This window comes from Carcharhinus amblyrhynchos, chromosome 17 (assembly GCF_965287045.1).
Source record: "Carcharhinus amblyrhynchos chromosome 17, sCarAmb.v2.hapA, whole genome shotgun sequence".
Lineage (NCBI taxonomy): Eukaryota > Metazoa > Chordata > Chondrichthyes > Carcharhiniformes > Carcharhinidae > Carcharhinus > Carcharhinus amblyrhynchos.
In genome coordinates this window covers 32,985,665-33,010,196 of record NC_137340.1, presented here as the reverse complement: position 1 = coordinate 33,010,196, position 24,532 = coordinate 32,985,665, and the positions used below count along the sequence as shown (strand labels likewise).

At 42.7% G+C, this 24,532-nt stretch overlaps 1 protein-coding gene across 1 annotated transcript in view; it reads right to left on the bottom strand.

Annotated features, from left to right (window-relative positions):
• Positions 1-24,532, bottom strand: part of LOC145354429 (regulator of G-protein signaling 10-like) — a 57,128-nt gene that overhangs the window by 30,606 nt on the left and 1,990 nt on the right. The window contains exon 2 of the mRNA XM_080205751.1: positions 21,772-22,048. Coding sequence (XP_080061877.1) covers positions 21,772-21,823 — 52 coding nt within the window. The 5' untranslated portion in view covers positions 21,824-22,048. The remainder of the gene's footprint in view (positions 1-21,771; positions 22,049-24,532) is intronic.

Genomic DNA, 24,532 nt, shown 5'->3' with positions numbered 1-24,532 from the left:
CAGGATATGGTGCTCGACTCATAGATCGGCAGTTCCGATGCGCCACAGCGAAAAACCGCACCGATCTCCTCAGAAGGCAAACACGGGACACAGTGGACAGAGTATCCTTCGTCGTCCAGTACTTCCCCGGAGCGGAGAAGATACAATATCTTCTCCGGAGTCTTCAACATATCATTGATGAAGACGAACATCTCGCCAGGGCTATCCCCACACCCCCACTTCTTGCCTTCAGACAACCACACAACCTCAAACAGACCATTGTTCGCAGCAAACTACCCAGCCTTCAGGAGAACAGTGACCACAATTCCACACAACCCTGCCACAGCAACCTCTGCAAGACATGCCGGATCATCGACATGGATACCATCATCACACGTGAGAATACCATCCACCAGGTACATGGTAAATACGCTTGCAACTCGGCCAACATTGTCTACCTGATACGTTGCAAGAAAGGATGTCCCGAAGCATGGTACATTGGGGAGACCATGCAGACGCTACGACAACGGATGAAAGAACATCGCTCGACAATCACCAGGCAAGACTGTTCCCTTCCTGTTGGCGAACACTTCAGTGGTCACGGGCATTCAGCCTCTGACCTTCGGGTAAGCATTCTCCAAGGCAGCCTTCACGACACACGACAGCACAGAGTCGCTGAACAGAGACTGATAGCCAAGTTCCGCACACATGAGGACGGTCTCAACAGGGATCTTGGGTTCATGTCGCACTATCTGTAACCCCCGTGACTTGCCTGGGTTTGCAAAACCTCACTTACTGTACTGTCTGGAGACAATACACATCTCTTTAAACTGTGATCAGTGCTCCTTCCACTCACATTGTCAGCCACTTCAGGTCTTGAACAGGAGGTTAGGTGTAAGGATTCGCATTCTAATCAGTAATCTCTAAACTGTCTGTGCTTTATATGCTCTGTCTGAGGCCAGAACTCTCCATTCACCTGACGAAGGGACTAACCCCGAAAGCTTGTGAGTCTATTATCAAATAAATCGGTTGGACTAAAACCTGGTGTTGTCAGACTTTTTATTGAAAGATTGACAGAGTTTCTCAATGGTATTTTAAAATGTAGTAGAGGCCATCCAGTGCACAATGATCCATTCAGAACTGGCATCAATAAAAAAAATGGAGCCCATAAATGGCCCTACCATGTCTGCATGTACTCACATCTAATGTCTCCCTGGCCATTCCCAAGGCTGCTGGTGGGGGTCTTCTGGTTTTCCTGGCACCTTTTACATTGCTTGACCAGGTTTTCAATATCACAGTCTCATCATCCCAATGGTGCGATAATATCATTCCTTTCCCATAAGGGGAGGCGTCGCAGTTACCGTGTATGGGCTAGTATGTTTGCTGACAGCAATTGTTGTTTGGTGTTTACAAAGGTTTTCTCTTGTGGCATTTTCCATGAGGAATTCGGATTTTTTTTAAACAGTATGTGGAGGGATGCCAGCAGGTCGCCAAGTTCGGTACGAATTTTCAATAATTTATGAGACCTAGAAAGACTTAAACTCCATTGTGTCCCTTGGAATTGGAGTCCATTTTATGGCCATCACCTTTTTATTTATTAGTGTCACAAGTAGGCTTACATTAACACTGCAATGAAGTTACTGTGAAAATCCCGAGTCGCACACTCCAGCACCTGTTCAGGTACACTGTGGGACAATTTAGCATGGCCAATGCACCTAACCGGCACATCTTTCAGGCTGTGAGAGGAAACTGTAGCATCTGGAGGAAACCCATGCAGACATCAGGAGAACATGCACACTCGGCATTGACAGTGACCCAAGCTGGGAATTGAACCTGGGTTCTTGGTGCTGTGAGGCAGCAGCACTAACTACTGTGCCATCATGCTGCCTTCAGCAGGGTGTAATTTATCCTCGTCAACTCTGTACCTGAGATACATCAGCTCATTGATCTTGAATAAACATTTTTCCCTATTTAATCGGACAACAGAAAAAAGCCAAAAGACCTCCTCCAAACTCTCCAAACGGTTCTTTGATTGAAATGTCATCCAGATAGATTGCCACTTTGGGCATCCACTGAAGGATGTTCTCATTCACTCTTTGAAAAATTATGCAAGTTGAAGACACCCCAAAGGGCAAACAAGTATACTCGTACAGACCTTTGTGAGTATTTATGATCGTAAACTTCCTGGATGACACTACAAGCTCTAGTTGGAGGTAGGCATGGCTCATGTCTAATTTGGAAAATATGTGACCTCCCAGCTAGCTTCACATACAAATATTCTATGCATGGCATAGGATATCTGACTAAGTGGGAGGCTCGGATGACCAACAATTTATAATCCCCACAGAGACGGACCAAATTGTCAGCCCATTCAACAAATTGAACTGGGTGTATAATCTAAGTTCCTCCAGATTTCCAATTCAGCCTCTATTTTGGCACGTAGAGCATAGGGTCGTACCTTGAAATATTTAGGTCAGGCCACTGGGTTCACATCAGTCTTGGTTCTCGTGCTTCTAATCTTCCCAAGGCCTTCTTGGAACATTTCAGAATACTTCTCAATGATTTTGCAAAAATGGCTATTTTAAAGACGTGTTGCTGATCCAGGCGGATTGTCTGTAGCCAGTCCCTTCCCAAAAGGCTGGACCCTGGTCCTTGCACCATTATTAGGAGCAGTTGGACTGTCTGTTGCCTGAGCGTAATTGGGATTACAATTGTCCCAACAACATGATGTGGAGTTGCGGCACTGGATTGGGATATCACAACACAAGATTAAAGTCCAACAGGTTTATTTGGTAGCATGAGTTTTCAGAGCATTGCCCCTTGATCTGGTGAGTGAAGAGTTCGGTTCACAAACAGGGCATACTTGGGCACAAACTCAACAACAAGATAATGGTTGGAATGCGGATCTCAACAGGTAATCAAGTCTTTACAGGTGCCGACAATGAGTGGAGAGAAGGTCAAGCTAAAGAGGTGTGAATATAACAACATGTAAGAGCTTCCCAGTGTATGTGGCCAATCTAGCTTTGGTGTCCAACAGACTTAAAGGCAAGATGCCCAGAGTCGGCTAAAGGTTTGCTCCCTAATAATAAATACAGCGGCTCATGTGTCTACCTCTATGTCTACAGTGTGGCCATTTACCTGGAATTTAGTCTGGATTGGAGCCACTTTGGGTGCAGCGATGCAATTTTGCTGTATCAATTCCTCATTCTCAGGCTGGTTATTTGTCCTGAGGTGGCTTCGCTCTTTGGCCTGGACAGTACGCATTTTGCTTGTTTTGGTAGTCTTGTCTGAGATGGACCCTGTGACTACAAGTAAAGCATGGATGTGCTCGCTCCTCACTGTATCGTGCATTCCTGTCTAGTTCTGGAATCTTGCAGCCTCCGACTCTTATCATCCTTTCTTGGCAGTAAATTTGGAGGCACAGCATTGTTCGCTAGGGATTTGGTTCTGTGGTATGGGGGTCACCCAAGGCTGTGGACAGTACCATTTATAAGCCCCTGAAGCTTGTGGGCCCCTAAAAGAGCCAGTTATAGGGCTTTCTTGAGGTCAAGGGTTGGGTAATTCAGTAGCTTCCTTTTGGTATTATTTGATTCCACCTACTAAACAATCCCTTAACATTTCTGGAGTCCTGGCCCGTACTCGCAGTGTTCCACCAATTTTCACAGTCTCGTCAAGAATTCAGTGACCGGTACTGCAGGGTGTCTAGTTGCCATGTCAAACCTGTAACAGTTTAGGGTCGTGGTGGTCTATTTATGTATCTACCAATTTGTCAAAAGATTTTGACTTCGGAGCTGCTGGGTAGGTTTTATGATGCTAAAAGTCGGGGCCCCACAAGGGGTCGGGGGGTGATTCTTTGTCAGTCGTCTCCTTCTATCCAGTTTGCCTGGGAGAAAAATCGTATTCTTTTAACATACAGGGGGCCACTTCCCTAAACCTGCAACATAAGCTTCCAGTTTCCTAAACAGTAGCATTTTCAATATCTCCCCCTCACTGTCTTATCAGGCTTGTTGAAAAGTAAGCTTGTCCGAAATTTTTCTTGTTCCTCATTGTCATTGTAATGACTCAAGGAAGGAACATAATTTCTTACTGAATTCAAAGTAAAACCACTATCAAGGCACACAAACATTAGTCTCTGCTTGGGACTACAGTTCAGTAGGCCTAGTCCTGGTCTTGCCTATAAAAGGCTCAGGTAATGAGTTCCCGCTGGGTAGGCCACTACCAGTTACCAGGGGAACTCATATTCAACGTGCCCCATAGGGAGAATAATCAGTGATTCTCCATGGACCTCATGGGAGTTATCACAATTTGAAATCTGCTAGCTGAGACAATTAACATTTAAGGCAACCTGGGAGCTGTTTATCTGTTTACAAAGAATTTGATGAACCAACTGACTTTAAAGATACCAAAAGGTCTGGGTTCAAGCAATTGTATTTGTTTAATTACTTTATGTTCTTTAAAACTTCTTTGTCAGCTGTTAATATATAAGCAAAAGATTTGAACTTGGTAGATACCTAACTTCAAACAAAAACCATAAATTTAAAATAGGTTTTAACTTGCTGATGGCTTTGATCTCTTAACTATATCTGTAGGACAGAACAACTATGCTAGGAATTATTCCCAACGTCTGCTCTTAATTTCCTTAATGTTCAAGGGAATAGGTTGGCATGCCTATATGAATTGTTAACGAGAGTTTGTACTATTGCTAAGAGGATGTAACATTGTTTGTACAACTGCTCTAACTATAAGAGTGTCTCACTTGTTCACAGTGGAATTTAACTCCTGGGCCTAAAGGAAATAAGAGGACATTTGTCTCCATCTATATGACTTTAGTTACAGAAGTGGGGTGACAGTAGATGACCCTCATCCTAAACCAATGAAAAGAGGGAAATCTAACTCCTCATAAGAGATGGGGAACAGTCAGAAGTGAAAGCAAAAAACTGGGAACTCTGTCTTCATTGGCACAGTTTCATATTGCTTCTGTTGTGTAATTTTTCTAGAAAATAGTTCAACATTGCTTCAGAAATGGAAGAAGGATATCACCTCTGTTGGCAGTATTTGAGGAATCCTTAGCTTCAAGGGATGAGAAACTTTGATGCTTTGTTAAATATATATATATATATGTTTAAACTTTACTGGAATCATAAATACTGGTCATATATTCTTTATTTGACCAGGCACAACTTGGGACCGCATTGTTTCAAGCTGAAAATCAGAAACTAAATAATTGAATTAAAAGGATTTTATACCTCAAAACTATTCAAATTTATTACATGACGACAATTATGAAGAGTTTAAAAAAGAGGAACTACAATATAAATTAGCAAGGTATATTGTGTATTCTACAGTCACATTAATAAAAAGAAAAATTGACCAATTAAGAGTTGCACAAAGTAATCTGACTGGTTGTGACAATTAACTAACAGAAGTATTTAATGGTTACTTTACCTCAGTACTTACCAGGGAGACTAACAAGGTAGGCATGAAATTAGAGAATAAAACATTATATTCAAAATAGAATTGGGCAGATAATTGTCAAATCAAACTTAGACAGGATAAAACCTCTGGTACAAATGGATTTCATCCATTTGTATTAAAATAAATTAAGAGATAACGAAGGCACAATTACATATCTATAATCATCAATTTATAAATAAAATCATACTAGAGGAGAGAGACATAGCTGAAGTGATTCCAGGGGACTATTGACCAATATGTTTAATACTGGTAATCAGAAAGATGATGGAAACTTTACTCAGTAATTCAAAATTTTGGTATGATCAATAGATAATTCATAGATTCTTACATTATTTTTCACACAAATCATTTTCAACTGGTGATTTTGTAGATCTTACAATTATATAAATCATATGAAATTCACTTCTGTAAGTTTATTTCAGTCAGGGAGATAGAATCTGTTGTCTGCTCATTATCTCTCCTTGACAGTAAACTATGGAAATACAAAGATTGCAGTACTTGCATAAAATAAAAATACATTGTGGACTATGAATATCTCATTTTATTCTGAGTTTTTTCTCATTAAAATTAGCAAACAGAGAGAAAGGGTCCACTAAGAAGCAAAACTGCACATTTAATATTAACACATGACATATTGACACAAATATTCTCTGGCCAGTGTTTTAAAAATGGTTTTAACCTGCTAAAAAAGGCGATATGTTGCAAAATGTATGAACATAAACCATATGCCTACAGAAAACTGAGTTGCCCCACATAGTTTTTAACTCTCTGAATGTAACATGCTTTATTTGTAATCTTGGTTTACATGCAGAATTACCATTATCAGATAACTTAAACAAATGGGGAAAACTACAAATCCTTCCCTATGCTAATCCTGTTACGTTAATTGTAGCTACATCTTATACTTACTACATAATGTTTGGTAACTTTGCACAAGTCAACAGAATGAATCTGGTGGCCTACACTATAAATTGGGGTATGAATGTAGCATAGAAAGTCCTTGATCCACAAAACAGGGTCAACTGTAGAAATAAAATCAGTAAATACTGGAAATACTCAGTAGGTCTGGCAGATACTGGAGAGGGAGAGAAACAAAGTTAATGTTTAGAGTCCACTCTCCTCTTCAGAGCTAAAGAGGGGGAAGTGTGATGGATTTTATTCTATTAATAGGGGGTGGAGCAGAGCAGGTGGTCAGAGATAGGTGACATCCAATACTTATTACAAGCCTGCCACAGCTACCTTGGCAACAGTTCCTCACACCCACTTCCTGCAAGGACTCCATTCCATTCTCCCAGTTTCTCTGCCTCCATTGCATCAGTTATCTTGATGCCACATTCCAAAACAACATTTCTGACATGTCTATCCTTTCCCCCTCCCTATCCATCCAACTGGTTGGCAGGGCACTCAACTGTATTCAACTCTTCCCCTGCACCTCTGTCCTCACCCCTTCCTCTTCCTCCCAGATCCATGACAGGGTCCACTTTTTCCTCATTTCACCCCACCAGCCTCTGCATTTAAAGGATTATCCTCTGCCATTTCTGCCAACTCCAGCATGATGCCACCACATTTTCTCCTTAATGCCCCAAAAACATTCTGCTTGGACTGCTCCCTCCAGGATACCCTAATCCATCCCTTCATCATTCACAATCCATGGCATCTTGCCATGCAATCACAGAAGGTGCAACTCCTGCCCGTTTACCTCCTCTCTCCTCACCATCCATGGTGCCAAACACTCCTTTCCAGCGAAGCAATGTTTCACTTGCACCTCCTTCAGTTTGGTCTACTGTATTCATTGCTTCCAATGCGGTCTCCTCTACATTGAGGTGAAATGAAGACTGAGTGATTGTTTGCGAACACCTTCACTCAGTCCACAAGCCAGACCTTCCTGTCACTTGCCATTTCATCTTATCATATTGCTCTCTTACCCTCATGTCTATTCTGGGCCTGCTGCAATGATCCGGTGAAGCCTAACATCACCTCAGCTTCTGATTAGGCACTTTACAGCCTTCTGAACTCAACATTTGAGTTTAACAACTTCAGACTGTGAACTCCTTCTTGATTTCACCCACCTCCACCTCATCCTGCCCTCCCAATTTTTAATCCAAAATTTTTAAACTCAACACACCCCTCTTCCCTACAGAACCATCTGTCATTCATTCTTAAGTTTTGCTTTCACAGAACACTGATCTCTATTTTTCTATTAATACATTCTGCTATCTTACCTTTATGCCAATATCACCCCTGAACATGGCCATTAATGCTTCCTTTGTCTTTTCCCCAAAACATCTTTGTCCAATCTTTCCTGGTCCCACCTATCCCTGGCCTTCTATTTTGCTTCACCCCCTCTTTAAACAGTATAAAATCCATCCTATTTCTCCCTCTCTTTCACTTGGTTCTCTCTCCACAGATGCTGCCAGACCTGCTGAGATTTTCCAGCATTTAGCAGCATATTATGCACTCAGGAGCAGGCTATACTTTGATACAAACGGCAACAAAATACATAACAAACAACCCATCTTTTTCAACTAAAAATAGAATGCAATTAAACTTTACAATGTTGTAACAAATTTTATAAGCGCTTTCAATATCTTTATAAACAATTGTTTTTATGCACACAATACCTTTTTAGCGCACTGACTGATTATTCTATTCTACTGAAATGTATTTGTTTTACTTCTAAAGAGGCACTATAAAAAGTCCAAAGTAACATGATTTACTTTCTCTTTCACTATCTTTCCCCATTTTGGGGAAAAAATTAGATCTAAAAGCTTTTGGTTTTGTTACTTAAGTTTTAGGCTTTTCTGTATTATTTTTTGAAACTGTATCCTTTGCCTCAAATTATAATTAGAAACCAAAAGAGAAAATGCTGGAAAATCTCAGCAGGTCTGTAAGGAGAGAAAAGAGCTGATGTTTCAAGCCCTGATGACCTTTTGTCAAAGTGTAATTAGAAACCTCTTAGAGTGTGGATACTCATGAATTTGCGTGTGTGTGTGTATAATAAACATTTTCCCAATGCAAAATTCTGTTTAAAAACATACTATACTACAATAATAACCATGCTGAAGCTAGTCTTTCACCACCAACATCCTTTTTTTACATAGTGAATAAAGCACTGTTTCTGTGGCTACATTACACAGGTCAAGCCCAGGAGTCCTTGACTGCCGGCCCGTGTAAGAGCTGACTTTAAACTCCACGCTCCTTTCTTATTTCCACTTGCTTAATAGGGGTCCTTGTACTCTAGGAGGCCCGCAGGGAGATCTATCAACCATCCCTCATGGCCCTCATAACATCACCTCACCTTCCCCCAAGTCCATTTCTTTCCCAGCAACCTCATCATGGGAGGGCCTTTTCTGCAGCTTGGTGCTCGGCCTCAGGCCGGTTGCTAGTAAGACGGGACCTGGGGATGTGAACCAAATTGGACATCTTCGTTTTCGAAGGCAGCATTGTAAAGCCACTGATGCAGGTTATTCCTGGGATCTTGCTTCAGTTGGGGCATTAGTCTCTTCTGCTTTCATCCCAGAATCATGTCCCCATCACCCAGACATCACATCTCTAGAGTCAGCTTCTAGTCCTGGCTTGATGTTGGCAGTGGTCTAGTAATGAGGCCTGCACCTGCGTGGACTCCCTACTTCTGAGATAGCCCAGGTGCCTCCTCACAATTTTGCTCTGCGTTTTTACTTTATAAGACACGTGCCTCGATTTTTCCATTATGATCCCAGGGACCCAACTGAAACTGTCTCCAAAGATCCTCACGCCAGGTTCTGTCCTTGCAGAATCATAATATCTGGTTCTCTTGTTGGTATGCCACCCTCTCCACCAGGTTTGGGAACAGTAGACTTAATCTGGTCCAAAGTCTCTGTTCTATTAACGATTCCACTGGGGCAATTCCTGTCATTTTGTGAGGGGTAGACCTAGTTTTGTCTGTAGCAATTCCTATGAGAGATAGTCCTATGGCCAAATAAAAATTGTGTTAGTTTTGGTCTCTGGTCACTGTGGGTTATTTCTTCATGCAAACTTAAAGGTCTGCACCAGCCGTTCAGCCAACCCATTCAATGATAGGTGACAGGGTTCTGTTCATGTGTTTGATTCCACTAGAAAGCATGAGGTTGTGAAACTTGGTGCGAGTGAATGCAGTGTCATTGTCAGAAACCAGGACTTCGGGTATCCTGTGCATGCAGAAAATGTGACATAGTTACTCAATTGTGGCATGGGAAGTGGTGCAGCTCATGCAATGCATCTCCAGCCCTTTGGAGTGTGCATCCACCATAATCAAAAATACATAAAAGGCCCAGCAAAGTTCATATGCATTACAGCCAGGGCCTACAAGCCCACTCCATGGATACTGGGAGGCTGAGGGGGGCAGTTTTTGATTTTCCTGGCATGACTCACACTGTCTGACTAAGTTAGTGATGTCTGCATCAAGACCGGACCACCGTGCATAGCCCCCGGCTAGCATTTTCATTTTTGAAATCCCAAGGTGTAATTCCGTAAGCGCCTGGGCGCGGGACAACTTCATGGGACCATTAAAAAGATGACACAATCTTCAACACTGAATTCATCTTTCTTCGTTAGAAAGGGTTTCATTTCATCTAAGGGTTGTCCTCTTAATCAGTCTTTCAGAATCATATATTTTAGTTTAGATCAGACTAGGTCCTCATGTGTCCAGGCCTTGAATTCCCTTGCAGACACCAGCAGGATGTCCAAAATATTGAAGGTCACCATGATCTCTTCCACAGCTGATAACAAAGTCCGGCCTGAGAGCAATGGCAGATAGCTAATGCTAATGTGCTGAGTCATCTGGGTCCTGAGGTAATGCTCTAGGAGGTATTCACAAGATGCCAGTAACAAGGCCCATTGCTGTATCCAGGCAGAGGCAATGGGAGATATGTCTTTTTTTTAGAAAAATCCCAATAATGACTTATGCTCACTTACAATGATGAAGCATCAATCATTGATGTATTGATGGAATTTTGTAATGCTGAAGACAACAGCCAACCCCCTTTTCTTGATTTGGGAATACCTCTCTTCAGCGTTCTAAGGGGTCCTAGATGCATGTGCTTCCATACTTCCAGCAGTGTGCCAGTATTGCCCCCAACCCCATAAGGGAGGGCATCACATGTCAGGGCAAGGTCCCTGGTGAGGTCAAAATGGGCTAATAAAGTAGAAGACAAGAGCGGTTGTTTAAAGGTATTGAAAGCCTCCAGCTGCGGCGCCCCCATAGTAGGAAACACAAGGGGGGCCAGTAAAAAAGCCAAATTCGGAGTAAACTTCTCATAATAATTCACTAACCCCAGGAAGAATTTCAATCCCATGGTGTTCCTTGCAGGTGGTGCCTCCGTAAAGTCTTTTACCTTGTCTTCCACCAGACAAAGACCGTTGCCATTCACTCAATAGCCTAAGTAAGTCATACACTCACTTGGAAGACACATTTTTCCCTCTTCAGACATATCCTGACTTCTGAGAATCTCTGTAAGACCTCTTCCAGGTTTACTAGTTTCGCGTTCTGAAGTTCCTGTGACCAGGACCTTGTCCAGGTACACCACTACTTGGGGTAATCCTTGGAGTATGTTCTCCATAACCCATTGGAAAATTGTGCATGCAACAAGACCCTGAAGGGAAGGCAAGTGTACTTGTATATATTTAGGCATAGCATCAGGGCTAATGTAGATCCTAGCTTTGGCTCCCCTTATCCTTACAAGTCCTTCCTAGAAAACCTCAGGGTACTTATTGAAGACTTCATAGTCTCCTCCACACCCAGCCTGAAGATCCCCAGCAAGTTCAGCCTGACATGCTGGGGCCAATCTCTCCCCATTAGACTCAGTTTTTGCCCCCGCATAATAATGAGTGGAAGTCAAGCTGACTGCTGCCTGTAAGTCACTAAGGTCACTATGGTGCCCTTTATTTACAATGATTCTGCTGTGTAGGTGGCTAACCTTACCATTGTGTCATTTTTAATGGATAATTGACCTTTTACTAACAACTCCATCATGATGGGGGCAGCCTTCATTGTAGGGATGTGATTTAATCGTGTTGTCCTTGTTCCTGGTAGTGGACATACCTGCAAGGTACATCAGGCACTGACTGTGGCCTCTTTCCAAGATAGCACACATTTGATTAGCCCTATATTTTTGCCTCGGTTGTGGTCTTTTGCAGCATTTGCAATAGTTCACTGTCTGGCATCTACAACCTTCTGGAATATGTTCCCTAGGAGTTTGAAGGCTGTCCTTGCCTTATGTGGTGATGCAACTCGGGCTCCATAGGTGTAAGGAATTCTCTGATATTTTACTGACACAATTGCTCTCAGTTGAGGGAATGAACATTACATGAGGCCCCTCTCCCTAGTTGGAAGACACTGCTGTCTGACATCCCCTGTAATTCCTGAGCTCCTTTCTCTGCATTCCCCAATGATAAAGAAGATCATTGAGATAACTCTAGATCCAAACTGGGTTCTGGAAATCATTTCTTTTTTGGATATTCACGTTGTTAATTCCACAGATCAATCTATCTCCCAACAGGTTGTTCAGAGATAGCCCAAATTCACAGTGCTCTGTCAATTTTCATAATCTGATCAGAAGTTCAGTGACAGATTCCCCAGGGGTTCGCCCTGCCATGTTAAAGCAGTATTGCTGGAGTATTATAAAAGGCTTTGGATCATTGTAGCCTTTAACAAAGTCTATCAATTCATGAGAGGTTTTTGAGAAGAAGCATCCGAGTAGGTCAGCCTTTAATTACACCGAATGTCAGGACCCTGCATGCCATCAACAGGACAACTTTCTGCTTCTCATACACCTCAATATTGTTAGCCCGGAGAAAACGCAAGCGCTCTACATATTGGGTCCAATCTTCTACGCTTCCATTGTAGGCATCAGTCAGCTCCAGGGACCAGGGTTCAATTCTGGGCTTTGGTGTCTGTGTGGAGTTTGTCTTTTCTCCCCCTGTACGCGGGAGTTTCCTCTGGATGCTTGTGTTTCCTCCCACAGCCTCAAAGATGTGCAGGCTAGGCGGATTGGCCTTGCTGAATTACATTTAGTCTCCCATAGTGTGTAGGTTAGATGAATGTAAAGGGTTACAGGGATTGAACAGTGGAGAGGGCCTGTGTAAGATATCCTGGCAGAGAATCAGTGCAGAGTTGATGGACCGAATGGCCTCTTTTGCATTGTTGGGATTCTATAATTCAAGTTTACCAAAGAGAGGCATTTTTCTTATCAGTGTATTACTTGTCTTGATAATGAAAGTTGTCCAGAGAGAAAAAAAACCTCACTTTGCTCCATGTCACCAATGTAATAATCTCACCAAGGCCAGTCTTCCATCACCAGTATCCTTTAGTTACATACTAAATAAAGCACCACTTCAGTGGCTACAATATATAAGGTAAACCCAGGACTCCAGCCAGCCTGACTAGAAACAGCTTATTTTAAACTTCCTTTCCCATTGGATGAGCCTCCACTCATTTAATAGGGGAGCTTGTACTCTATGATGCCCAAGGAGAAATCTATTGACGATCGCCCCCAGCCATCATAACAACTACTACATGGAACTATTACTGTACATTCATCTAACCCTTTAGGTTGCCACCCAAGTATAATTTCTCCAGGACATCCCATAGACTCAGTAATAACCAGTGTCAATTTGGTGAGTCCTTTCCATGATTATATCTTGTTGCTATGCTGCCTTCTATATTTTAAAAAGCCCTGAAAATTCCTAAAAATCTGAATAAAAGGAATCAGTAATGATTTAATAGTGGTGTAACAAGTTTAAATAATTCAAAAGAAATATGAAAAATACTCAGAGCAATGTAATAATCCTAGTTACTGTTCTTGAGTCTATTTGGGTTCTATAAAAGATTTGGTGGGATTTGGTCATTGGCCATAAAGGGAGACTTAGGATGGTATTTAATGGACGTGATGTGGAGCTTGCCCACTAGTTACAGCACAATGATGCCTCCTTTTGGAAAGGCCACCAAATATAAGTGCCAAACTGACAATTACTTGGGTAGTGACAGGCCTTCCCCAAGATCAAGGGCTCTGGGAGGTGACAGCCAATCACAGGACAGTAAATTTCATCCATTGATTCTGAAGTAGTATAATTCCAGTTCTGAAGTCAACCTATAATAATTATCCAATTTGATGTATTTGGCTATATTTTCTCCTTTAGGTTGCACATTACAGGAAAGGAACACTGACACCAAACTGATATTCATGATTTCCAACAGCTGATATATTTTGTCATTGACAACAGCAACAGAAATGACCAATGTCAAAACCATGCCACAGTCTCAGATAAAGGACTAAATGGGGGCGTAAAGACAATGCCAAACGAACAACAAAGCTATTCTATCTTCTTTACTAAATCTTTCCTCATGGAAGATTTAGTAAGTTGCATCAGTTGTTGTAAAGATGAGCTTTCATAGACTTCATTAGTGAACACAAAAGGTATTTATTAACAAGAATTGTACAGCAGCTGCATGGCTCTCGCTAGCTCCCAAAATGTCTTTGCCAATGAGCCTCTCTCACCATAGGGTGGTTTTCCCCATTGAATCCTGATTGATCATCCAGGCCATGTGATCCTTCGCTGTGTTTCCCTAAAAACAAACAATCGCCACATTCCTCCCCCTTTAAACAATCTTCAGTAACTAATTCACACAGTCCTAAGCATTATGATTTATAGTTGTCCAACTCATGTACAAGTCTTTGAGGTAGTTTTCTGTTCCTTGCAAAGTGGTGTAATTTTGTTATTTGAGATGCTTCCACGGGATTGACGTTAACAGGAACTGCAATAATGGGTACCCCTTCTAGCCCAGGCATTTCATCACTATTTGTTTCCTTCCACAGAGACACACTTATGTTGATAACAGGTTAAGCAGGTACTTCAGTGCTTGCAGGTCCGTTACCTCCGTTATGATCCGTCTCTCCACAACCACTTGGTATGAGAAGGGTCTTAGAGGCAATAATTCCAGGAATCCAACTTAACCCACTACTGAAGTTTCATATTATGTACTTAATATAGATTCTTTATGATGCAATGGTGATGGCTCATTGAGCTCCTGAGGTGCATGTGTTTAAACATAAATGCCTTTTAGTTGGTAGGCTTTAACTCTGTACAGTTCCAAATATAGACTTGCATGGATCTACACTATGCAGGCATGCTGCTTACTTCTAGACTATTCTCTTTCTTCTTAACATTATTTTGTAAATTTATGCAACTTTTTTTTCAAGTTTGCTGTCAGCCATTTCATCTTGTTGTTTTGAAGTCCGAGAGTTTTAAAGCCTCTTTATGTTCAATAGTTCCGTGTTTCTTTTCCTGTGGTTGCCACTTTAAGTGCATTGCCACTTTAAATGTATTACTCTTTAAGACTGTGTAGTAATCCCGTACTCAGCTGCCAGCTTTCTCTGTTTTTCCTGCACTTTGGAATTTTGGCACGAATCTGGTTGCTCTCTTTTTAACTTTTAAAATATCTCCTTTTACCAAAGGAAAGGAAAACCCTATCATTGATCTCTGAAGTTTGTTCTTCTGGCTGTTTAGAGAGTCCTTTTTCTTTCTTGAAGGTGCCAGTTTTTTCTATTCTTCCTGCACTTGGGATCCAGTGCTCTCATGGTCTGATCGTAAAGTCATAGAATCCCTACAGTACAGAAGGTGGTCGTTCAGCCCATCGAGTCTGCACTGACCACAATCCCACCCAGGCCTTATTCCCGTAACCCCACATATTTACCCTGTTAATCCACCTGACATTAGGGATAATTTAGCATGACCAATCAACCTAACCCGCATATCTTTGGACTATGGAAGGAAACCAGTGCATCTGGAGGAAACCAACACAGACACCAGGAGAATGTGCAGACTCCTCACACAGTGACCCAACGCCAGAATTGAACCGGAGTACCTGGCGCTGTGAGACAACAGTGCTAACCACAATCCACCATGCTGCCCTAGGACCGTTTTTAAAAACCTGCTAACTTTTTTGATTTAAAAGGTTAAAAACTTCTCTCTACTTGATTGAGGTTCATCTGTGCAGGGATTAACTGCATGGAACCCTTGCCGGCTCTCCTCCAATCTGGCAAATCAGGAGCCTGTCACTTAGCTTCAGCTTCTTTATTTTCCCGCCCTTTGGCACACCTTAATGTAGTGCACTTGGGGCCACTTTTTCTTTAGTTAAAGCAGCAGCACTGCTTTCTAGTGCCAGCCAGTTTCTTTAAGTTTTTGAACTTTGTTAAACTGCAGCAACTCTTTGTCATGGGGAACTTCAAATCCTTCAGCCCTAGTCCAGTTTCTTCAAATTAACAACCGTACTCCGGTTCTTCTGAACAGCAGCAATTATTGTTTTAAAACTTAAGTTCCTTGTTTTGTTAAATGTAAAGCCACACTTTTGCTCTGCAGGTTTTTCTCTACACATTTTTTTCTAAACTTTTGACTCTGCTACCAATTCAGGTTTCTTCTGTGTCTGTCCCTCAGTCTCGCCAATGAGCCTCCCAGACTACCTCCTAGTCAACAATGTCAGTGTGGGTACTTTTTCTGAATTTCATTTACTCTTCTTGTGGGTTCTAATCCAGGCAGCTTGCTATGGTCTTTGTTGCTCAGCCATCTTGTAACTGTTCACCTTTTCTGGTTCCACATTATCCAGGGTCTGGCAATATCTCAAATGGGTCTACTCTCCCAAAGAGAGCATTTTAGTGAGTACTTTTTTCCCAGACTTTGATTAAAACAAGATACTTACAGCTGTCAGGCCAGAGACAGTCTCAGAATAATTCCATCCTCGTCACCAGATGTAAAGATGCACTTTCACAAAATTCATTAATGAACACGAGGTATTTATTAACAGGAATTCTGCAGCAGCTGCATGGCTTTTGCTAGCTCACAAATAAGAGCCTCTCTTACCATGGGCTGATTCCCCCTCTGAGTTCCAACTGGTCACCCAGGCATTGTGAGCTTTACTCTGCTGTACTGCTCTTAAAGGGACAATCCATGAAATTGCTATTATGTTTCTAAAGAATGGGTTCCTAAATTAGTGAAGAGGCATTCATCCCCATATTAGTACAAAAGGTTAACTGACACAAGGGCTGGAACAGATAATTTTGTGAAAATACATAGCATTATGGTGGATTCCCAAGTCTAATTTCTGTTAAGTTTTGCATAAAGTGACTAATTTGAGATATTTCGCAGAATGGAATTTCTCTCAAAGAAGCAAATAGGCCAATTTACAAATTAAGTCAATTTTATAAAAAATCCAAGTTATAAATTAAATGAATCTGTTGATCTGGAGGAGGGAACCGAGTGTAGGGTGTCGAAATTTGCTGATGACACCAAGATTGGGGGAACGGCAAATTGTGCGGAGGGTGTGGAGAGTCTGCAGAAGGATCTAGATAGGCTGGGCGAATGGGCCAGGAAATGGCAAATGGAATTTAATGTTGGCAAGTGTGAGGTGGTCCACTTTGGTAGGAATAATGGTAGGAAGGACTATTACTTGCGGGGCGAAAAACTGCAGCAGGCGGTGCAGAGGGACCTCGGGGTCCTTGTGCATGAGTCGCAAAAACCCAGCTTGCAGGTGCAGCAGGTGGTCAGGAAGGCGAATGGGATGCTGGCCTTCATAGCGAGGGGGATTGAATATAAAAGTAGGGAGGTCTTGCTGAAGCTGTATAGGGCACTGGTGAGGCCGCAGCTGGAGTACTGTGTGCAGTTTTGGGCGCCGCACCTGCGCAAAGATATTTTGGCCTTGGAGGGAGTGCAGAGGAGGTTTACTAGGCTGATACCGGAGTTGAGGGGGTTGAGCTATGAGGAGAGGCTGAATAAACTAGGCTTGTACTCGTTAGAGTTTAGAAGAATGAGGGGAGATCTCATTGAGATGTATAAGATGATGAATGGGATGGATAGGATAGAGGTGGAGAGACTCTTCCCACTCAAAAAAGACAGTAGGACTAGGGGGCACAGCCTCAAGATAAAAGGGGGGCGGTTTAGAACGGAGTTGAGGAGGAACTTCTTCACTCAAAGGGTGGTGAATCTCTGGAATTCTCTGCCAGTTGAAGTGGTGGAGGCTGCCTCGCTAAATATTTTTAAGACGCGGGTTGATGGGTTTTTGATAAGAGAGGGGATTAAGGGTTATGGGGAGAGGGCGGGAAAGTGGAACTGAGTAGCGACAGATCAGCCATGATCTTATTGAATGGCGGGGCAGGCTCGAAGGGCTGGATGGCCTACTCCTGCTCCTATTTCTTATGTTCTTATGTTCTTATTTAAAGTAATTCACACTGCATTTCACTAAAGCCTTTAACATGCTACTGATACAATACATTAGGAAACGGAGAACTATCTAAATAAGGTTACGATGGTCGTAAGCATTTAATAATGCTTTTGACATGAATGAATGTGGAAAGCAGCTACCAATGTTTTCTATCAGTTACGTTTTCCTTTGTAATTTTCTAACAGTTCCATTTTATAATCATCTCTTTATTGCTGTCAAGACTAGTAAGTGGCATTGATATGATATTCGTAATCATGTTGATATGCCAGAACAATATCCAGGTTAACATGGAAAATAATATAGTGTTAAAGTTAAAATTTAAACTCTTAACAGGTGAACAGAACCCTAAATAATAGAAGTATCATGCTTGACAAATATTCTGCTTGTGATTTGATCCATTTGCGGGATTTTTGCATCACTGATTAAGTCACAGATTTAATGCAGAAACAGGCCATTCGGCCCATCAAGTCTGCATCAACACACCTTTTATCTTACCCAGGCCCTATCCTCATAGCACAACTAATCCCCCTAACCTACACATCATGGGATGCTAAGGAGCAATTTAGCATAGCCAATCAACTTAACCTGCGCATCTTTGGACAGTGGGAGGAAACCAGAACCAGAGCCAGAGCACCTGGAGGAAACCCTCACAGACATGGGGAGAAATTGCAAACTCCACACAGTCACTGAAGGCTGGAATTGAACCAAGGTCTCTGGTTTTGTGAGGCAGCAACTAACCATGGTCACCGTGCCGTCCAAAGCCAAATGTGTTGGCTTTACAAAGTAGCAATGTTCTCCAGCATGAGCTGCTGGTTCCTGACTTATGCATTAGTCAGGAACTAGCTTTGCAAGCAGAAATCGGGATTATTTGTAATTAAAATGCATAATTTAAACAAAAGTAAAATAGAAAATGTCCTGATAGCATTTAGTTTTAAGAATACATAATCTTAATTGCTGTATCCTGTAGCTTTAATGAATTTAAGGGTTATTTCACAGTAACTTCATTGCAGTGTTAATGTAAGCCTGCTTGTGACAATAATAAATAAACTTTAAACCTCGAGTCATTATTTACTCTCTATCCTGGAATTATACCTGCTAAAATATTATTCGACCCATTAAACACACCAGGTATCAATGACGAAAAATGTGCAAAAGAGGTTCTTGTGAACACTCTTAAAAATCCATCGAAAATAGACCACTTTATTAGAATAGCAGTAACTCTGTCGCACTGTTAGGATTCAAAATTTTAAGTTAACCCATATTATTTTTGAACTATTTTTGAACAAAACACCTTACAGAAAAAGCATGAAATGTATTGAAGACTGATCAATAAGCATTATAAATCCTATTATCTTCCTATATGGCCAGCCTTTAAAAAAAACAGTGAATCCATAATATCTTGTCCTTAGGAATCTTTTCTCAAAAATACGACTTTCTTTTAAAATATGTTGAATCATTGTTTAATTTATTAATAGGTGAGTGTAATAATTAGGTTGTGCTGATTCTTAACTTTGTACTAATTGATTGGTTGATTATATTGTATATATTGACACTAAACCAGCATGTTAATATATCTCACCCTTTGCCAACAATCTATATAATCTTCAATGCATCAGCAGACATACATGGTCACTTCCCCTAAATTTCCTATTTTGGTGATTTTTGGTATACATGTTTAAAATCATATGGAATTTCACTTTATCTTACAGAAACAAATTGTAGTCTAGCACCATGGTTAAACCACTAAAATATCAGATTACGCAATTTCAGATCATTTTCTTTTTAATTTCACACTAGCCTAGGTTATGAAGTGCAGTCCTAATCCCAACTGCATTGTGTGCTTAATAGTGAAGGATAACATCATACTGCCTTTAATAAACCGGTGTTAGTACTGCCACCTGCAATATAGGTACTACCTACAAAGCTTTTCACAATGATTACAGCAATCAACTGACTAAAGTATTCATTGTACCAATGGGAAAATGAATCCAATCCAGTCCAAAGACATATCGGTTATGTGGATTAGTCATAGTAAATGTGTGTGGTTACAGGACAGAGTGGAGGGGACGGCATGGATGAGATGTTCTTTCAGAGAATTGGTACAGACTCAGCGGGCCGAAGAGCCTCTTTCTGCACTGTTGGGATTCTATGGAATCTGAGCAAAACTGAAGCTTCTGATCAATTATGTCACACTGCATGATACGGAACTGCATTTGGTAATTTGTCAAGATCAATTACTGGGAGATATATCCAGTAAGAAATATTACATTTTAGGTATGCATAAAACTGACCCTATTGATAAAGAATTGAATTAAAACTAGCAAGAATTGCAAAATTTCACCCAGCTGTACAACAATGCAAAAAAAAATTCAGTGTTGAAATAGTAATCATGATTGCAGGTAGCACAAACCTGCTACATGCAACTCAGAAATCAAAGCTAGAAGCCTGTACATTAAGGGATGTGTGGGGAATCTTTGTGTCAGAACAAGCATAAACCTATGCCACCTCAATCATTAGTTTCCAACTGCAAAATGGATACTGGGCTGATTGGAAAGTATTCACAGTCAACAACATTTGCAGTTCATGAGAATCTATTTAAGGCATGTAGGATATGTACTGATTATGCATTCTTCTGAAGAGTATCTGATCATTAAAAGACCAATGGTAAGAAGAAGGAGACACAATTAATGAACAACCCAGGCAAGGGAAAGGGAGCTCCGACTGATTTCCTATTCCATAATACCTGTGTGATGAACAGTCATAGTTTGTTTCCCTAGATGGCTAGTTTTCACAAAATGAACAAAGAAAGATACAACACAGGAACAGGCCCTTCAACCCTCCAAGCCTATGCCGATCATGATGTCTGAACCAAAGCAAAAAAACCTTCTGCCCTTACTCAGTCCATATCCCTCTTATTTCTCCTCATTCTTGTACCCATCCAGGTGCCTCTTAAATGTTGTTAATGTGCCTTCTTCCACCACCACTTCTGGCAGCTTGTTCCAGGTACCCACCACTCTGCGTTGAAAACGTCACCCGCACATCTCTCAAACTTTCCCCTCTCAACCTATGCCCCCTTGTAATTGACCCTTCCACCCTAGGAAAAAGCCTCTGACTATCCACCCTGTCTATGCCTCTCAGAATTTTGTAGACCGCCATCAGGTCTCCCCTCAACCTCTGTCTTTCCCATAAAACAATCCTAGTTTATTCAACCTCCCCTCATAGCCAACACCCTCGAGACCACTGAGTGAGGAAACAGTTTCATCACACTTGTCATGGATGTCTTCACACAACCAATTAATCATATACAAAATGCCCGTTAGAAATGAGTTGTGGAGCTATCTTGTGAGGCAGGTAACCTCCTAGGCAAGGCAAATGATGGAGAGAAGAAATATCAGATGGGTAGGGAATAAATGCACGCATTAGGATTGCTACCTTTCCTCTGTATTTAGTTCTGAAAAGAAAACTAGTATTTTTAAAGAAGTCAAGTGCTGTCAGATGGTAAGAAAGATTACCAAGAAAAGCGGTAGCAAGTCCTTCCTCCCCTGTAACCAATTCCTCATTCATGAGGTTGAGAAAGCTCTTCCTTGAACTAACACTGGTGAAGAAAAAACATTTAGAAAAAGGGGCAATGTTTTTTGGGGGGGTTGGGGGGTGGAGGAGGGAAATAATTTAAACCCGAAGCAGTCGGAAGCGTTCAAAAATCCTGAGAGAGGAACATGAAGAGTCGGCTAAGTTTCTATCGAGCAACAGCACTTTCCGGCTGCTAGTTCCACATTTCAGCGCAACAAAAAAGTAGTCTGACAGCCGGGAAGGTGGGTGTTGGAGTCGGGCTTGAGCGCAAACTTCCGCCTCGGGCGAGTAGATTCGCGCAAGAGTGGGGCAAATCTCGGCGGGGCGCGAGAAAAGACCGTTAGAGCCGGTGGGGGAGGGGTTCGCGCGTGAGGGAGCGGGGCGGTTGGAGCGAGAGGGATTCGCGCGTGCGAGGGGTAACACGAGCCAGACCAACGGTCCCAGTCCTAACTGCTGACCGACCGGGAGATCAGAGGAGAAGCGGGGACTGTCCCTCTCCCTCTGCCCCTGGACTTTACCTGAGGGTGGACGCTTGCGGCTCAGCCGGCTGACAGCTTTGGACACGAACATGATCCTGGGGTGAGTCTCGAAGGAACACGCACACTCTCTCTTTCTCTCTTTACGGCTCTTTTCCTCTCTCACTGAGTCACCGACGCGACAACTGGGTGCATCTTCTTCCTCCTCCCCTCTGCTCTCTGAACAAGTGTGGCATGGGGCTTCCTGTGGTTAGACTGTGCTCACAGCGCATCACACACACAGTTCAGCCCTCGCAATTCATTGACACCCAAACAGCCACTGAAAGAACAGGAAGAATGAGAAAGAGAAGCATCAAAGAAAGGAAATACGAAGCTGTGTCATCAGTGTAGGTGGATGAAAGGGTGTCCATTTCCTTCACTGATTCCTCAGTGCAGTCATCAACTTTGCAGAACTCTTCTGGACTGTGTAGAGGAGTTAGCCGGGCTCTGGAAAGCTGTGCCTGCTTAAATAGTGCACGCTTGAAATAAAACCTTCATTGTTGGCTGGGTTATCAAGTCCAATTCTACTTAAACAATATATTATCTTTTGATACAGCTAATCAGTAGGAGTTGGCAACATTTAATTAGGGCAGTACATTGGCATTGCTGTCTCGCAGCGCCAGGGACCCAGGTTCAATTTCCGGCTTCATAGAATCCCTACAGTGCGGAAGGAAGCTATTCGGCCCATCAAGTCTGCACTGATCACAGTCCCACCCAGGTCCTATCCCCATGACCCCATGCATTTATCCCAGTTAATTCCCCTGACACTTAAGGCGATTTAGCATAGCCAATCCACCTAACCCACACATCTTTGAACTGTGGAAGGAAAATGGAGCACCCAGGGGAAACGCATGCAGACGTGGGAAGAATGTGCAAAATTTCACACAGCCGTACTTACGCAAGGATATTTTGGCCTTGGAGGGAGTGCAGAGGAGGTTTACTAGGCTGGTGCCGGAGTTGAGGGGGTTGAGCTATGAGGATAGGCTGAATAAATTAGGCTTGTACTCGTTAGAGTTTAGAAGAATGAGGGGAAATCTCATTGAGACATATAAGATGATGAATGGGATGGATAGGATAGAGGTGGAGAGACTCTTCCTGCTCAGAAAGGATTGTAGGACTAGGGGACACAGCCTCAAGATAAAGGGGGGGCGGTTTAGAACAGAGTTGAGGAAGAACTTCTTCACTCAAAGGGTGGTGAATCTCTGGAATTCTCTGCCCGTTGAAGTGGTGGAGGCTACCTCGCTAAATATTTTTAAGAAGCGGGTTGATGGGTTTTTGATAAGAGAGGGGATTAAGGGTTATGGGGAGAGGGCGGGAATGTGGAACTGAGCCACGACAGATCAGCCATGATCTTATTGAATGGCGGGGCAGGCTCGAAGGGCTAGTTGGCCTACTCCTGCTCCTATTTCTTATGTTCTTATGACAGTGACCCAAGCTGGGAATCGAACCCGGCTTCCTGGCTCAGTGAGGCAGCCATGCTAACCACCACCCAAGGCTTAGGTCAAGTGCTGCCAGATTGTGAGAGGTTTCCTCCAGGTGCTCTGGTTTCCTCCCACAGTCCAAAAGATGTGCTGGTTAAGTGCATTGGCCATGGTAAATTGTCCCTTAGTGCCAGGGGGACTAGGAGGGTAAATATGTGGGGTTACAGTGATAGAGCCTGGGTGGAATTATTGTTGGTGCAGGCTCGATGGGCCAAATGCACTGTAGGGTTTCCATTATATTCTGTGATTCTATTTTATGATTTTATGGAGAATAAATTTTTTTTTCTGAATTTCCTATCTGATTTCTTGGTGAGTGTTATATGTTGATGTACTTCACTTTTGCTCATCCCCACAAAGAGAAACACACTGGGCAGAATCTTCTGCCATTAAATCTGAAAATGAGAGTGTTCAGCACTGGTTTTTTTGGGCAGGTCCGACACTGCATTCTTGCTACACTCTGTCAGCTGGGAGCTTTGCACTTGAAAGGGGGGGCGGGGGTGCGGAGTCTCAGACGGCTGAAGAAGTCGGCTGCAGAGTGCTTGAGTGCCATTGCACAGGGCACCCTGATCTCCTGTTGAACTGGGAGACCTCCTTCCCTTGCCCTCCACAGATATCGGACCACACCCCATCATTGGCTCCCCCACACCAACACAGGTCACTGGCATCAGGTTGATAAGATCCTTCCAGTGAGTCCCCTGGCAGAGCCCGCTGTGCTCAGTCAGCCTCCCTTCTTGCAGACCCCTCCCTTGCAGAATTCCCCCCTGCATAGGCTTTCTGTCCCCCAGTATCGCCCCATCACCACTCAGGCCAAACCCCCTTGGTCCTGTTCTGGCACACTTATAGTGCTCAACTGGGCACTACCAGTGTGCCAGGTGGCACTGTCACTGGCACTTCTCAGTGGGCACTGCTTGGCCTTGGCCACACAGGGGCTTCAGTGGCCTCCAATGCCCCCAGCGTGGCCATGGGCCTGGAGTCTGCTAGTGAAGACCAATAGTAATTTTCGCTGGCAAGGGAGGGGAAGATTCAGGAAGGCTGGAAGAAACCATGTGGAGCAGGTAAGTGTTTTAATTTAAATTATTTTTATGTTAATCGGCTTCAGGTCCTCTCTGAGCATGAAGCTGATCTCACCAGAAAAACAGTGCTGGGAGGATATGAATGGGTGCAAATCTTTTTTTTTATCGTCGTTCACTGTCTTCTTGGCTAGCGATTGCCTGGTGCGGCGAGCCAGTAAGATCATGGCCAATCTTTCCGGTTCTGATGAAAAGCCAAATGGACTCAAAACA